Raw genomic sequence first — 15,375 nt, forward strand, 5'->3', positions numbered from 1 at the left:
ACAAATTGCATCTTAGGAGCTATGGATTTCTGTCTGAGCTACATCAGGGGGAGCCAAAGCGCCTCCTTCACACCAGCATCGTCCTAACGTTGCTCAGGCTTCACTGGCGCTGCTTTTTACATAGCAAACACAATGCTAATTGCATTCATGCAATTGATGTGCTCGTCTAATTTGGCCCAGCACTCTACTCCTCTTTCAGGCATGGTCCTGTCTGCTGAACTGATGCATTAAGTCCTGCACTGCGTAGCGGGTTGGACCCAGTGGCCTTTTGCCCCCCTTCCAAGTCTGCTCTTCTGTGATTCTATGACCTTTGCAGAGGGAACCAGCACTGGATGCTGATTTATCCATACCTCCCAAAGGACAGTGGGGAGCAGCACTCATGTACATTTTAAAGATCTCCTGGTACACTTACCTCCCAGCTGGTACAGCACTGCAAACTTTGACAAACTAGATTGCTGTTACTCTTTTTAAAGCTGTATTTAAATCCCATTCTTACAGGGGGCTTCCATTCTTCTCTTCTGTCCTGTGGCTGCTGCAGTGATATTGCAGCTCCAGCCTTGCTGCCTCAGTGCCCCCATGGGTATCTTTCCATGTGTGGGCACTGGACCTGCACAGGTCTGGATTCATCCCATAAGACTGCCATTCAGCGCACTCTTACTAGACAGTAAGCCCAGTTATGTAGAGTAGGGCTTACTTTTGGAAAAAAACATGCATAGGATTATGCTGTGTGAGTGTCTTGCATCTTATATCTTGCATCTATATATATATCGCATGTGAATATATTGAACTCTCTTATAGGCTTAAGGCCTATAAGCCTTGCAATTACACTACACCGTTTTTTTATAGTTTGTTTGTACTTGCATTGACCCCTTCTTCCTTTTTAGGTTCATTGTACGCTAGCCATTTTGGCTTCCTCTCCTGCAAATAGAATCACGGCCACTACACTGTTGAGGTAGCAAAGGTGATGTCCCCAGAAGGAGCTAAAAATAATAAATCCAAAAGGAAGTTGTCCAGTGCGTTAACATTGCCTAGTAGCATTTAACAAGCTAACTGCTCTTGCATCCCAGAAGTGATGTAACGTTTGATCAAATGCACAGTATCTAGCACCTAAATATAGCCATCGCCACTTCTACAGAGTTAAAAAAAGGATTAATTTTAAAAGCAGCTCATAGCCATTCTAGATAATTGGATTCCCCTTCTGCCCCCTGTAGATCTTTCTGTGACTGTTCCTCGCTGACATCAGAGGAAAAGGAGGTGGTATCAGGGTATTGCAGATGCAGTGAGGGAAGCTCTGGACCCAAAGGATGAACAGTACTCCCAGCCCCTCACTAGGCCTTTCATGGGGGTTGATTTAGTCAAGCCCTACTTTAATTAAGGGAAATAGTTTAAATGGAGTTAGGGAAAAACCTGGAAGGGAAGTGGTGACCACCACTCTTCCCTAATGCCCCCCTGCTGGCAACAGTGTGGCTGGCTTCAGGAAAAGGCTAAGTGCTCTGACCCCAGAGCATTTCATTCAGCATTAGTTTTAAAAAATCAAAGGAATGGAGGCAACAAGAGAAGAAAGCCTTCTCCATATGTGTGTATGTGTTTAAAACAAGTGAGCAACAGAGTTTGGAATTCAGTTTACTCCCTGAAATCTCATGTTTGTGTGGAAAATATACTACTGCTGGGACTCCTACTCTAGCTATGCCTGGAATATATTGCTTGGGAGCTTTGGCACATAAGGAGAGATTTTCTTTTCGGCCTCATTGATAGAGGCGCCAAGTCCGGTAAACAGAGACTTCTAATGAAAGCCTTTCTGTCATCCAGCTCCTTTGAATGCTTGTAAATCCCTGAATGTGGAAGCGTAACACCCTGGGCAGACACATTCCGTGCTTCCGAGGGTTCTAATGATATTATTCATTCCCTTTGGCACAGCAGACTCCATTGGCTGACCCCCTCCCACCACCCCCAGCATATTTCATCTAATTGTGCAGCCTTGATCACATCCATGGCCACTCGGAAGTAAATTGATTTAATTCGAAGGAAGTGCACTTAGCACTGTAGCCGTAATATTATACATGACATACGCCAATAAGAATCTACACAATATGTGGCTTGTGAGGAATGTTCCTTTTGATGGCATCTACAGCCATTTCCTGAAAACATAACTTCTTTTTATTAAGACCCAGCCAGAGTATTTGTCTGTCCATGAATGAAAAATTAAAAAAAAATAAAAATGGAGAGAGGCCCTTATATTCTTGTAAGCCGTCCTCAAATGAGGACGCATGTATGGAATGATTAGATGGCCAAGGCCATCCTTGTATGTGGGAATACCAAGACTATGCTATAAGTTAGTAGACCATTTATATGTACATCTTCATCTGTTCCCTACAGAAATAATTGTGTGACCACCGTTAACATTAACTGGAATATTTTCAATTCAAAGTCTTCTTGAATATGCTGCTTATTTAAATTTATTCCCCCAGCTTAAAAGAATAGTGAAAACATATGAACACCTCTTGCATGAAACACGGAAGCTAATTAATAAGTGCACATGGGTACACCCAGCATATGTATATGAGAACATCTTGCAGGATAACTTTGACATTCAGGGGTTTAATAAATCATTCCACCCAAGACTACATACAGGGGCTGCAAGGCAGACAAAATGCTGAGGCAGTGCTGCTTTAGGAGCAAAATTGCAGCACAAGGGGATTTTCAGATTGTCCCAAATTGAACCACGGTAGCTGTACTAGATGCAAATGCAAGGCTCATCTGGACTAATTTTGCAGAATCTATGGTACCTGTCCCATGATCTTTAACCAACAGCTGCTTGATCAGCTCTGAAGATATGTAGCTCATCTGTCCTGGACTGATGGAGTAGCCACTAGCACAGCAAATGCAATTATTCAGAATTAGAAGGCCATCTCAGTTGTCAGCAGTGGGAGAAGTTGGCTGACCGCTTGAACCACTTAGAAATTCTTGCTTATTTCAAGTAAACCATACTGAGTTTATCAGGACTTACTCCCAGGCACATCTATGGGCAATTGCAACTTTAATCTAATTTTGCATGAATTATTATTTTTATTTAAAAAATCTAAACTGCTTTTCTCCTCTGTAGAAATGACACAAAACAGATAATTATATCAAAGATTTCTAAAGCCAAAATGATAAAAACAACACACTTCTATAAAATCAGAACGCCGCCCCCCAGGCAACTTAAAGCAAAATGTTCAGAGACATTTCAGTAGCGTGATGTGAGGAGACATGACAAGACCAAAAGGCTTACTCCAGTTTAGGTTCACTTGTTTGTGGTATTTTTTCCCTTTGTTTTGACAATTCATAATAGAATAATAGCAATATTAGTGATGCAGGAACAAAGCAGTTGGCTTTTCAGGTGTTTTCTGAGGCAGGTCAAGGGAAAGGAATGGCAGTTTTCCACTTCCCACTCAAAATAGCATCCCAACCCCTGTCAGGAGAGAGTTTTAAAAGCAAGCAGGTTTGTTACAGTTAACTCATGGAGCTTTGTCTTAAAGGCCAGGGATCTGCAAAGTCATATTTTTGTTGCAACAGTTTGTTTATATAAGAATTTTTATCCCATTTTTCTAATGCATACAAATCACTCAAGGTGGCTTATAACAAAGATGAAATTTTCACAGTGAAACCCCAATATCAAGGGATATATAGGATATATATAACAGAGTATAATAGAAGGCAGGAAGACTGCCTTGCTGGATATGTGCTACCTTTGCTTGCACACACCTGTGTGGAGGAACATGGGTAGGCAGAACTCTTGTTCTCCTTTCCACTTGGGAGATCTCATGGGCAGATCCAGATCCAGCCCAGACAACAAGCCCAGTCCTAGCCTTCGTGGGGCTAGGTGTTCCCCATTTTAGGCGCAGCCACTAAGAAGGCCCTCTGGTTCTAGTCAAATGAGCCAGCCCCATACATTGAAAACAAAAAAGGGCCCTTCCCCAAATCTCCGGTGGTGCACAGGGTGGCATGGATGAAAGCAATCCTTAAGTATCTTCGATCCAATTCATTTAAGGGTTTAAGAGACATCCCTAACTTTTTGAATTGTTCATGGAAACAAATTACAGTACAAATCTAGTACAGCATTTGTGGAAAAGCGTGTTCCCATGTGGGAGAGTCCACTAACATCCTTACTGCTTCATTCTGGAGCCCCTGAAACTTGTGAAGATTCTTCAAAGTCTGTGATGTGGAGGATAGTACAGCAAACCATTCTTGATGCAACCAAGGCACATGCTGCCCCCGTCAAGTCTGGTGTACCAGTTTATTCTGAGCAAGGGTGCTTCTGATCATCAATGCCGTTTGGCATCCAGATGCAAGGTTTCACTGAAGAGCACCCCAAATGGTAAACTAGGTTCTTCAAGGTGTATACTATCCCAAAAAGGTTTAGTCTTTGTTCCAGAATCCATATCTGCCTTGCCTAGATTCAACTTCAGCAAGCCTATTAATCCTCAACAGACCTACCATGGTCTCCAGGTCCTGATTCAGAACATCAAAAGTAATCAATGACATAGAGAAATGGAGTGCTGTGTCATTTGTACACCGATGACAAAACACTTCAAAGCTCCAGGCAGTCTCAGCAAACATATTGCATGTAGATGTTAAACCACATAAGGGACAGAACTGATGCTCCTGAGATTACCTTGTGATCCAAACCCTGAAGAAGAACTGAAACCATTCCAAGATCATTTGCCTATCCAAATCAAGCAGTCCAAAAGGATACTGTAGCATTGACTGTGGCTGAGAAGCACAGCAGAAGCAATGCAAACTGTCTTCCTCCATCTAGTTCCCAGCATAGATCACCTACTAAGGCAGCCCATGCAGCTTGGTCCCAAAACCAGAGCTAGACTGAAATGGGTCTAGGCAGTCCAGTCATGCAAGAACCCTGGGGTAGTAGGTGCCAAAGAAAGCCCTAATCACAACTGTTGCTTATTCTTTTCTGTTTCATGTAGAAAAATACTTTTTAGAAGGACACTTTGCATCTGTAAGGAATTGAATCAGCTCACTGAATACACACAAGAATAGGGATAAAGACATTTTTCCAGGCATTTTTGATATAGTGAAAACAGTTGCTGTTGTTGTTATGTTGCATGTATATCCCATCCCTTTTCCTTTTGTGAGGAACTCAGGGTGGCTTACATAGCTCTATTTTTATTCTCACAACAGTCTCTGTGGGTATGTTGGGCTGAGAGTCGGTGACTGGCCAAAAGTCACCCAGTGAGCTTCGTGACCAGTCGCTCAGATCTTGGTCATGTACTCCGTAGAGCCAGGTCTCCTGTCCAGCATTCTGATGGCTTTCAACCACTAAAACCAAAACAGAACCCCATGCCTCCTGCGAGTGCCGTGAAAAGGCTGGCATCACTTGCAGCTCCTTGTCTATAGCATGTGAGGCTGCAGCCCACTAGAGGGAACTGCTGATTCTCGGAACTGGCAAAGTTGCAAAGAGAGCAGATTGCAAGTTATGAGGCAGCCAGAGACCTTTGGCTTCATAATGAATTCTTTGTTCCTTGCACGGAAGCAACACTAAATCAAACAAGGCAAGCATGTGGTTGCCAGCTACCCATTCCCAACGAGTGCCCATGCAGTTCCTGAGCCCCCTGTCCCACCTCTCTGATGATCACATACCCTTGCTTCCCCTCGCCACCCACCCACATACCTCATTTTCTCTGGGCTCCGCTTTGCTTTCCTGAACATCTCCGCCTACTTCCTCCTCCTGGCTCTGGTGCCTTCTGCTGTGGCCCTCCACCCTTTTTCCCCACCCCTGCCTTGCCTCTGCAGTCCCCACCTCACCGCACTGATAACACTTGCGCCTGCTCCACCCTGAGTCACCCCACCTTGGCCAGTTACCTCTTCCAGCCTCGCCCTGTTGTTCTGATTTCACATCCTTCCACTCCTGGAGCTCCCCATCCCATCACACTGTCCAACCTTGCTGTTTCACTTAACTCTTTTAGTGCCCTTTGCACATACCCACCTTAACCCCTATGTCTTCACTCCAGGGACACTTAGTTCGTTCATACATAGTAAAATGAATGAAGGAGCAGTAGCAACATCACGCAGAGGCGCCATCCTGATCCTGTATGCATTTTAAGGCATGTGGAGGCCCCCCATGTGGATGTTATAACTATAGGTATGGAAAGTACCCACCGATGAATGGAAACCCTGGAATATCAGAATTCCCAATCATGTTGTAATGCCAGAACACCCCACAAGTCTTTCTTGTATCTCACATGTATCCTCAACTAGCTCTTTCCTCTTTTTATTATTTGTTATTTTTTCATAGAAAATCCTCTTGTCATCTCCCTTTTAGGGCCTGTTCTCCCCATAAACTACTGTACTGTACAGGCTGCAGGTTCAATGGGGCCCAGGAGGGAGTTACCTTTGTTGGTTATACTCCATAGCAGCAGTCAGTACCACCATTAACAGCACTACAAACTGTGTTGGGTGGCTTGTAATTTCCCACAGTGCCTTTGAGAAGTGCTACACCAAAGGCATTGTGGGAAATGAATATGGCAGCAAGACCTAGTTAGTTCTTTTCTTTGAAAAAAGGGAAGGCACATATCAGCAGCAGATCTTGCTGAGGTCAGGTGCTGACAGCAGCCCTCCTACAGAGCAAGGATAGCCAACTTCTATTCTCTAAGGGTCCACTCCTCTCCAATTAGTCAGCTCAGGCCAAAAGCATATTTGGTTCCACAAACTTCCCAGGCTCCCAAGAATGGCCAGGTCCCATAATAAAATTAGCAACCTATGGCAATAAGGGCTTTCTACAGTATGCAGTGTTCCATTGCATGCACATATTTACATTCTCAATTTAAACTCGGTTTAACTGTGGAATATCTATAATGTGATATAGTGGTTAAAAGGTTGGAGTGGGTCTTCAGAGAGCTGAGCTCTAGTTCTTGCAAACACAAGATGCTCACTGAGTGACTTTGGGCCAGTCACTGACTCCCAGCCTAAACTACCTCACAGGGTTGTTGAGAGGAAAACCTGCAAAGGCAACAAATATGAAGCTGCCTTGCATACCTTGCAAAAGGATAAGAGGAAAGATGTAGAAATTAATGCAATAATTATAATAATAACAATGTTGATAACTCTTGTAGATAATCTTTTCATCATACATTGATGAAAATGTGCTAGGTTTACTAAGGCCAGATAAAATATTTCACACACACAACATCAGGTAGCCCTCCTTGCTATAAAGTTGTAGGGTTTGTGTTCTGGTGTAGGAAGAGAGTAACATTTCCTAAAGGGATCTGGCAATTTGTTGCACTCCAGATGTTTTGACTTAAAAGCCCCATCATTCCTCACCAATGACTATGCTGGTTAAGGGTGATGTGACCTGTAGGCCAAAAGATCTGTAGGCCACAAGTTCCCTGGCCCCTGCTGTAAAATATAACGATGCAACAGGTTAATATATCTGGAATAGGACTGCCATGAAGTGGTGGCAATCTCAAAGGATAGCTACTTTCACATAGCCAAGGCACTGCCCAATTGCTTTCAGACAAGTAATTCTCCTACATGAAAGCAGAGGCAGTTTAGGAGTGTGAATGTATTGTACCATCTCAGCCAATGATCACTGGCCCTGTACTTTAACGAAACTTAAAGTTGCTTGCAGTTGTGCTGCATATTTGTTCAAAAGCAATCCAGTCACTTAACCCATCATATGACACACACCACGGTGAATACCTAAGTCGTAGTCCTGAATACACAACCTGGGAGTAAGTCCTATTCTCCTTGAGTACTAGGACAGAAGCAAAAAATAGTCCTACTGATGACTGCATGCCAATAATTTTAGAAATAATTTGAAATGATGCTTCTGCCTAGATTTTAAACACAAGAATTACTTTTCTTCTTTTTTAATGGGAGGATAAAACTTCTTGTGTATGGTAGATGTAGGTTTGACAGCCACACACATTGCCTGCCACTACAGTTCGACCCAAAAGAGTCTGTGTAAGGCGTTCGGTGGTCAAACTACATCACTGGCACACTTTCTACTTTTCCAAACTGAATGGCATTTCATTTAGCATTAGTAGTGTTAAGAGAAGTGTAGGAAGTGTGTGTGTGTGGCCGTCAGGTCTCTCATGTCTGGGTGAAAACATTTAAGACCGCTGTGCAAAACAGGAAAAGGAAACCATTTGGTCCAAGCCTTCGGACACAGTTTTATTGTTTTTTATTGCAAAGCATTTTTGTCCCCCTCCTTCCTGCCTATTTGTCAACAGATGTACGCTGGAGGGAAGCTACTCTTTGGGGGCTCTGTTTTCAACGGATACGGCTACAGCAAGAGGGACCTGCTGAAGCAGATCAACCAAGCTTGCCTTGACTGCAAGATGGGCCACTTCCTGCCACAGAGTTTCAAATTTAGGTAAAACAGGAAGTGCAGAGGAAGGGACATAGGAGAATGGGGAGAGGGGAGGTGAAGTCATGCAGAGGTCTGTGCTTGCAACATGAACTGGACGAACCAGCACAAAGTGTCCAAGGCTGGGCTGTTACAAGAAGAAAGGTTCATCCATAAATTCATTGTGAGTTGCTGTCAAGCAATTAGACAGGTTTCTCCAACCTGGTTCCCTCCAGGTATGTTGGACTACAGCTCTCATCACTCGCCATTGGGGATGATGAGGGTTGTAGTGCCAGACATCTAGAGGTGCCAAGTTGAGGAAGGGTGAACTAGAGGGCATTAGTTCATATGCTGAACAGCATAGTCACCTTTGTTATGTTTCTGTTGTTTAACGATTACGGCTGCCAAAGGATAAAATATTTAGTTTTCAGTTGCCTAGTCAACTGTCTTTTAAAGAACTTACTATATTTACATAAATCTCCATACTATCGAAACTTCAATATAGCTCAGTTTTTGAGGCTCTTGAAAAATGAGAGAAATTAGCTTTTTGTGTCACTCCATCACTTCTTGTTAAATGGAAAAGCCATCTTCAGTGTTTTCTTTTTCACCAGTGTGGGATTTGGGAATATAGAACATTTTCTGTTACAGTATCTCACTAGAGCCAAACTGTTTTCAGGCATGAACAAATTCGAATCCCATCAGTATTTTGCAAAGCCAACATTTAAAATAGGTATTCACCAGTGACTTCAGCTGAGCAATTTGCTTCAATTATCAGTTGTCTTTGGCTCTTACTGCTAGAAAAAGCTTAGAATTTTCAACACTCTCCTGGGCCTTCCGAGGCAGCCCCCATGCTTACCACAAAGCAGTAATTCTCTTTTTCGTTCTCTTCGCTTCTTTTCCTGTAAAATACAGTTTGCCTGCATGCACTAGAAAACGACTCCAGTTGCCGTACCCTCTTTCTTTTTGAATTGTGCCTTTAGTCCTGAGTGAAGTCCAGAGGCATTCCGAGGAAAAGAAAGATGGCTGGATGGTCAAAAACTGGAGCTTGCCACCAAAAGTCAAGAAATGAAGCAATAAATAAAATCAATGGCAACACAAAGTCAGGATAGGCAGGATATCTTCTGGGTACCAATGGAGTGGTTTGCAGGGGCTCCAAGACACCAATGGAATACTTAGTGAGAGATGCATTGCAGTGAGAGATGCCCCCCGATGGATGGAGGAAAGAGGCAGGAAAAGCAATTTAGAGCAAGAAGGGGGTGGGGATAAAAGAATGTCTGCTACTTTTTTCCACTGGTAATGCTTACTTTTTAAAAAAAAGTTCTATGCCTATAAAAGTGCTCCAGAAGGCATTAGAAATATACCTTCACCCCTTTCCTTTCTCCATGCCTTCAACCCTTCCCCACTCCCAGGAATGTCCCGAAACATTTATCTGGGGGAATGTTTTGCACAGCCTGAATATTTTCCTCCCGCACTGCCCAGCCCTGTATTCTAAGGCCATATTCAAAGGAAGGTTCAGGTTGTGGAAACAGAAAAATGCGCGCCCGGATCACAGTGCTACATGTTCTTCACATGAGCTCCCTGGTTTGTTTGTTTTTCACAGCTGAGAATGCTCTTCACCCAGCCCGACGGAATTGTGTCTAGTTATGCTCACGGAGCCCCAGTCCTTGTCCCTCAGCAAGAGGCTGTAGCTGTCTGCCAGCTCTGTTCTTAGGCCTCTATTATTTTATGTCATGTGGGCCCCATTCACAGCCATTCTAGCACTGAACAAGATTTACAGTCTGTTTTTAGGAGCTTAGTTGATTGGGGGAAGAAAGCCCATTGAAAGCATGGCTTCGGTGGATGGATATAGTGTCATCTCTAGTACAGTCCGGTAAACTATTTGCCATGGGTGACTAATGGCTCTTTGCGCCTGTGGTATTCTCTGCAGTCACGTTCAAGAGGGCTCGGGCCTCTATTACTGTGCTGACATTGATATCTGGGTAGAGCATGACTTCATTCTGTGATTCCCTCCAGCCCATAAACTAGTGGCAGTTGGACTTGAACTACAGCAGAGTGTCAGGTTGCTGCAGTAAGGGCTGTAGACGCTTTCACTGCAATAAATTTGTTGTGTGTAGAAACAGGATGGCACCCCAGTCACATTCTACTTTCTAAGTATTTGGTAGGCTTCTTTGAACAGAGTTAAATTCAGTGTTGGTCCAAGGCCTATTCATTTCAATGGGTCTGCCCATGCAGGCCTAATACTGAATACAATTCTGTAAGACATAAAGTAGCAGACATCCCAGAGTCCTAAAGCAGCTGGCACACTCCAGCAAAAGTGAAGCCCCAGTGAAATAAGTGGGGCTCACATTAAGTCACGTGAGTCCTGTTCCATTGTTTTCAGTGGAATTTAATCATTGCTGCTTTTTGCTGGATTGGGCTCATGGGCTATAGGAATTGATCCCTCCCCCACTGATAGCAAGATGTCTCTGTGTGAACTGGAGAGACCAGGAAGCACTTTATGCGTCATTACAGCTTGCTGGTGATCTTACAGACATTCACTGAAGGATAAAGAAAAGATAGCATGGGAAGTTGGGAAACATTTGTGTAGCCTGTTTGCAAGCATTTGCTCTCTCTGCAAAATAATCTGAATGCAGGACGAAGGGAACTGGGAGTTGGTGCCTTCACTGCAACGTTTTCCAAGGTCACAAGCAGATGCCCTCATGGCTTCTTGCACAGGAGTTCATAGATCAAGATCTTATTTACTTGATTCACTTTTTATATAATCTACCTGCACTGACCCATCGAATCCTATCTCAAAAGCACAGTAGCTAATATGCTAGGATATCCCATCCACATTTCACTATCAACTCTGGGTTATATATTTACTAAGAAGATTCTTTAAAGATATCATTTATTTTAAGGAATCTGATATCTTTCAACCACCTCAGCCCCTGTAGGACAGAATGGGAGTCCTCTGTCTCAGAAAACTACATGGCTAGCGCTCATTATATAGATACAGCATGACGTAATCTTCCTGCCTCTACCACCTCCATTCTTTGCAAATTTATTCTGCAAAATTAACTGAAGACGGGCCAGATCAAGTTAGGCAAGTGCCTCAGGTCACTTCTATGGTACATTGTCTTCTTCCAGCTTAGTAGTCAATTCATCCATCTTAAGGATGGGCAAACTGTCAATTTTGGCTTCTCTCATTTTCATATTCTTAAGTTTGAGTTGTCCTGAACATTTGTATAATTGAATGAAAATACGTATGCATTTTGGTGCTGTCATGATTTTTTGCATGAAATTTTGCCTAACATGCAAATTTTGGCAGGGCAATTTCATAATGCAATGCATTTTAAACATTTTCAGTCATATGCACACTTTTCTAAGCACTTTCCCCAGTCAATGCATTTTTTGTTTAAAAAATGTTATGCATTTTTGAAGCATAACTGACTTCGGGATCAAATATTGGTTCAGAAGTGAGAAATTAGGAGAGTCCATATTAAAATGCAAACACAGACAAATTCCCCCCTCCCATTCCTACTCAAACCATCCATTTATTCAGGTATCTACCATTTTGCTTTGCTCACCTGTATGGCAAAATGCCCTTTCATCTCATAAAAAATGTAGTATTTGTTGCATTAGTTTCTGACTTTGTTGGCTTGAAATAATCACTTTCTACAGCCAGATAGGAACATAAGAAGAGCTGAGCAGGATCAGACCAAGGGTCCATCTAGTCCAACGTTCTTTTCACACAGCAGTAAACCAGCTGCTCACAGGAAACCACCAAACAGGATGGGACTGCGATTGTATTCTGCAGCCAAAGGTTCCTAGCAATTGGTAATCATAGATATACTGGTAGTACCTCATCAGAGATACTACCACTTGGATGAGCAATGCCTAGCAGCAATGACCCATGCCCTGGTATCTTCCTGACTGGATTATTGTAATGTGCTCTATGTGGAGCTGCCCTCGAAGATGGTCTGGATACTTCAGTTGGTCCAGAATAGAGCTGCCAGGATATTAATGGGGGCCGGCAGGTATTTGCATATAACGACAGTCCTTTACCACTTATACTGGCTGCCAGTTAAAGTCCAGGCCCAATTTAAGGTGCTGGTGATAACCTATAAAGCCCTAAGCGGCCTGGGTTCTGGATACCTGAAAGAGCACCTCCTTCCCTATGTGCCCCCCACCCCCGAGATCTAGGTGGAGGTCCTTCTTTGGGAGCCCTCCTTGAAAGAGATTAGGAGGGTGGTTACCCTGAGGAGGGCCTTCTGTGGCAGTGCTCTGATTATGGAATACGCTCCCCAGAGGGGCTTGCCTGGTGCCAACACTTCTTTCTTTTCCGTGCCAGGAAAAACCATTTTTATTCTCCCATTATTTTAATTTCTAATTGGTTTTTATATGTTTTATACTGCATGCTGTGCTATTTTTAATTTCTATTTTACTTGTTGTTTGTTGTAAACCATCCCAAGACACTAGTAAGGGGACGGTTTATAAAAGCTTTAAATAAATACTAGAGACAGCATATAGCTCCAGTAGCCACTGTCAGCCTCTTCCTGCTCCTCCATCCAAGCCATCCAGATTGGTGGCCATCCCTCTGTCTTGGGGAAGTGAATTTCATAGTTCTGTGTGCTGAACTCCTCGGCCCTGGTTCTCCCAGCAATCCGCTTCATGGAATGACTCTGGCTCCTAGTATTTTCAGGGAGGGGGAAAAAGATCTTCTTATCCATTTTTTTCATACCATGAATAATTTTGTACACCTCTGTTGTTTTTGTACACCTCTGTTGTTTTTGTACACCTCTGTTGTTTTTGTACACAGGACTCACAACTGTTCTAAAATATGCAGTCCCAGATACTGTAACCTTTCCTCACAGGGGAACTGCAGTACCACAGAGTACTGGGAGTTACATGTTGAAAAGGTTCTCTCAGATCAGTGCCATTGATCTCACCCATGCAGAACTCTTGGGAGAAGGATGGGAAGCCAGCAACAGGGAGGGCAGAGGGGTCTGTATGAGGTACTTCCGGAGGAGGCCAGTTCGTTTAAACGAGGCAGAGCTATGGATATCAGCTGGGGGGGAGAACACTGAACACGGGGGACTGGCAGTCATTTAGGGAAACGTGTGAAAATAGAGGAGGCAATGGCCGTTTGCACCTTCCTCAACTGTATGGGAATTAATAAGGGAAAGCTGACAATGGGAGAGCAGCAGCGCATGATGAGCACATCTCAGCTTTTGTTCGTGTCAAACGCCTTCTGGCACTGAACTTTTTGTGGCGGAGCAGAAACGACTGCAAATGTGAGATCAGCCAGGGAGAGGGGTCGTATGTTTTTAAGTCAAATGATCAGATCTAGAAACAAAGAGGAGTGAGAATAAGGTCGACAGGTTAGCCTCCCGTGACTCCTACAGAGTGACAGTACAGCTCATGCTAACCAGGGCAATGGTCATGGTCCAACCCGTGACTCACAGAGCTGTGGAAACAGAGCAGCTGTGTTTCTTTCTGCATCTGCCACGGCAGACCGCCTGCAGTTGGGGGCAGGAAAGTGGGATGATGGCCTGTCAAATAGGATGCTTTCGACATGGCAAAGGAATGCTAGAAAGCGGTGGAAAGGAACGTCTGTCCGTTCAAAGGTCAGCAAGGCAAATCTCTGGCACCAGCTTTCAGGAAAAGTTGAAGGTAGTTGCATTTGTTATGAGGAAGACTTAAAACATACACATTCCACATCCTGTCCTCTGACTAGATTGCTAAGTCTTCACAGGGAATAATCAATATACATCTTGTTCAAACAAGGGAGATCATAGGAGCCAAGGAGCAAGAGGGAAGTGCCCATGCAGACAGTTTATCTGAAGACAAATAGGCAAGCAAGTGGGGCCAGCAGTGAAATACTGGGATGTGGTGTGTGCTCCTATTTGCAGGTCCAGCCAGCTATGGCCTCTCCCTCTCCGTAACCTTTCTATTCCCCTTCCGCATCACTGAGCCAGCATCCTGTGAGCAGTTCTCACTGGGCTGCTGGGGGGAAGTCCCCTCCTAGGGTTTGGGGGACAGTCTGTGCCTCCCCAAGTATTTGTTTGTACTTCTAAAAACTCAGTGATTCCTCTGCCTATGGCTGCAGTCACGCTCGGGCAGGGAACACAGACACAATCGGGGTCGGGGGGGGGGGGGGGGGACCATGCTCAGGGGGGGGGGGGGGGGGGGGGGGGGATGGCTGTGATCTTCATTGTTCTTTGTCACTTTGCTTCAGATTTTTGTGATTAAAAAATAGTTACAGAATGGATTAACCTTATTTACATTGACCCTTATGGGGAAATTTGACTTGGCTCACGAGCATTTTGGGTCGCGACCAGAGTCATGGAACAGATTAAGTTCGTGAGCCAAGGTATCACTGTAGTAGTAAGTGTTCTTACATATTGTTCCTTCAGTGCTGGAGAGTTTAAAGTAATGGATTTAATCCAGGGCCAGAACAGACAAACCTTCCCCAGCCTAAACACATCACCACCACCACCACAGAAGCCCTGGCCAAAATCAGTCCCAACTGATGACAGCTTTCCTCCTGGGACAAATACCACCAGGGCATGCGGGCAGAGGGGTGGGGGAGGATTTTTTTTTGCAGAGGCTGCATGGGAAGAAAGGGTTAAACCTCCTTCCTGCAGAGAGGCCATTCTGTGAAAGACAAGTGGACAAGTTTCTCCTCCTACACCAGTCAGGAAAGTAAATAGGAGAATGAACTGCCACCGTCTATTTCAATGCAAACCAAAGTATCCCCCTTTTACTCTTCCCTTGGAGTGTAAGGAACTGCACAGCAGGCGCCAAGTGGTTATGATATGGCACAGCAGCGATCCGTGGATGGGTGTGCCTTCCCGACATACAGGGCAGGCAGTGTCAGTAGCACGGATGGAGGAAGGACCGGCGGTATGCTAGCTGGGGAGGAGAAGGCAGTGCAAGGCCATTGGCCGCTGCCCGAGCGCGCTGCCCTTCCATGGGCAGACCTGGCATGTGCCATAGCATGATGTCACCCAGGCACACTCATTAAGAATGAGCTAAAATGTAGCCAT

The 15,375-nt window shown here is 44.3% G+C and overlaps 1 protein-coding gene across 1 annotated transcript in view; it reads left to right on the forward strand.

Moving 5' to 3' along the window:
- Positions 1 to 10,347, forward strand: part of CUNH3orf20 (chromosome unknown C3orf20 homolog) — a 44,848-nt gene extending 34,501 nt beyond the window's left edge. Inside the window, exons 13-14 of the mRNA XM_044451522.1 lie at positions 8,229 to 8,371; positions 10,272 to 10,347. Of these exons, the coding sequence (XP_044307457.1) occupies positions 8,229 to 8,371; positions 10,272 to 10,347 (219 nt within the window). The remainder of the gene's footprint in view (positions 1 to 8,228; positions 8,372 to 10,271) is intronic.
- Positions 10,348 to 15,375: the final 5,028 nt, after the last annotated feature.

The sequence above is a fragment of the Varanus komodoensis genome, unplaced genomic scaffold, assembly GCF_004798865.1.
Source record: "Varanus komodoensis strain SLA01 unplaced genomic scaffold, ASM479886v1 scaffold6_2, whole genome shotgun sequence".
NCBI lineage: Eukaryota > Metazoa > Chordata > Lepidosauria > Squamata > Varanidae > Varanus > Varanus komodoensis.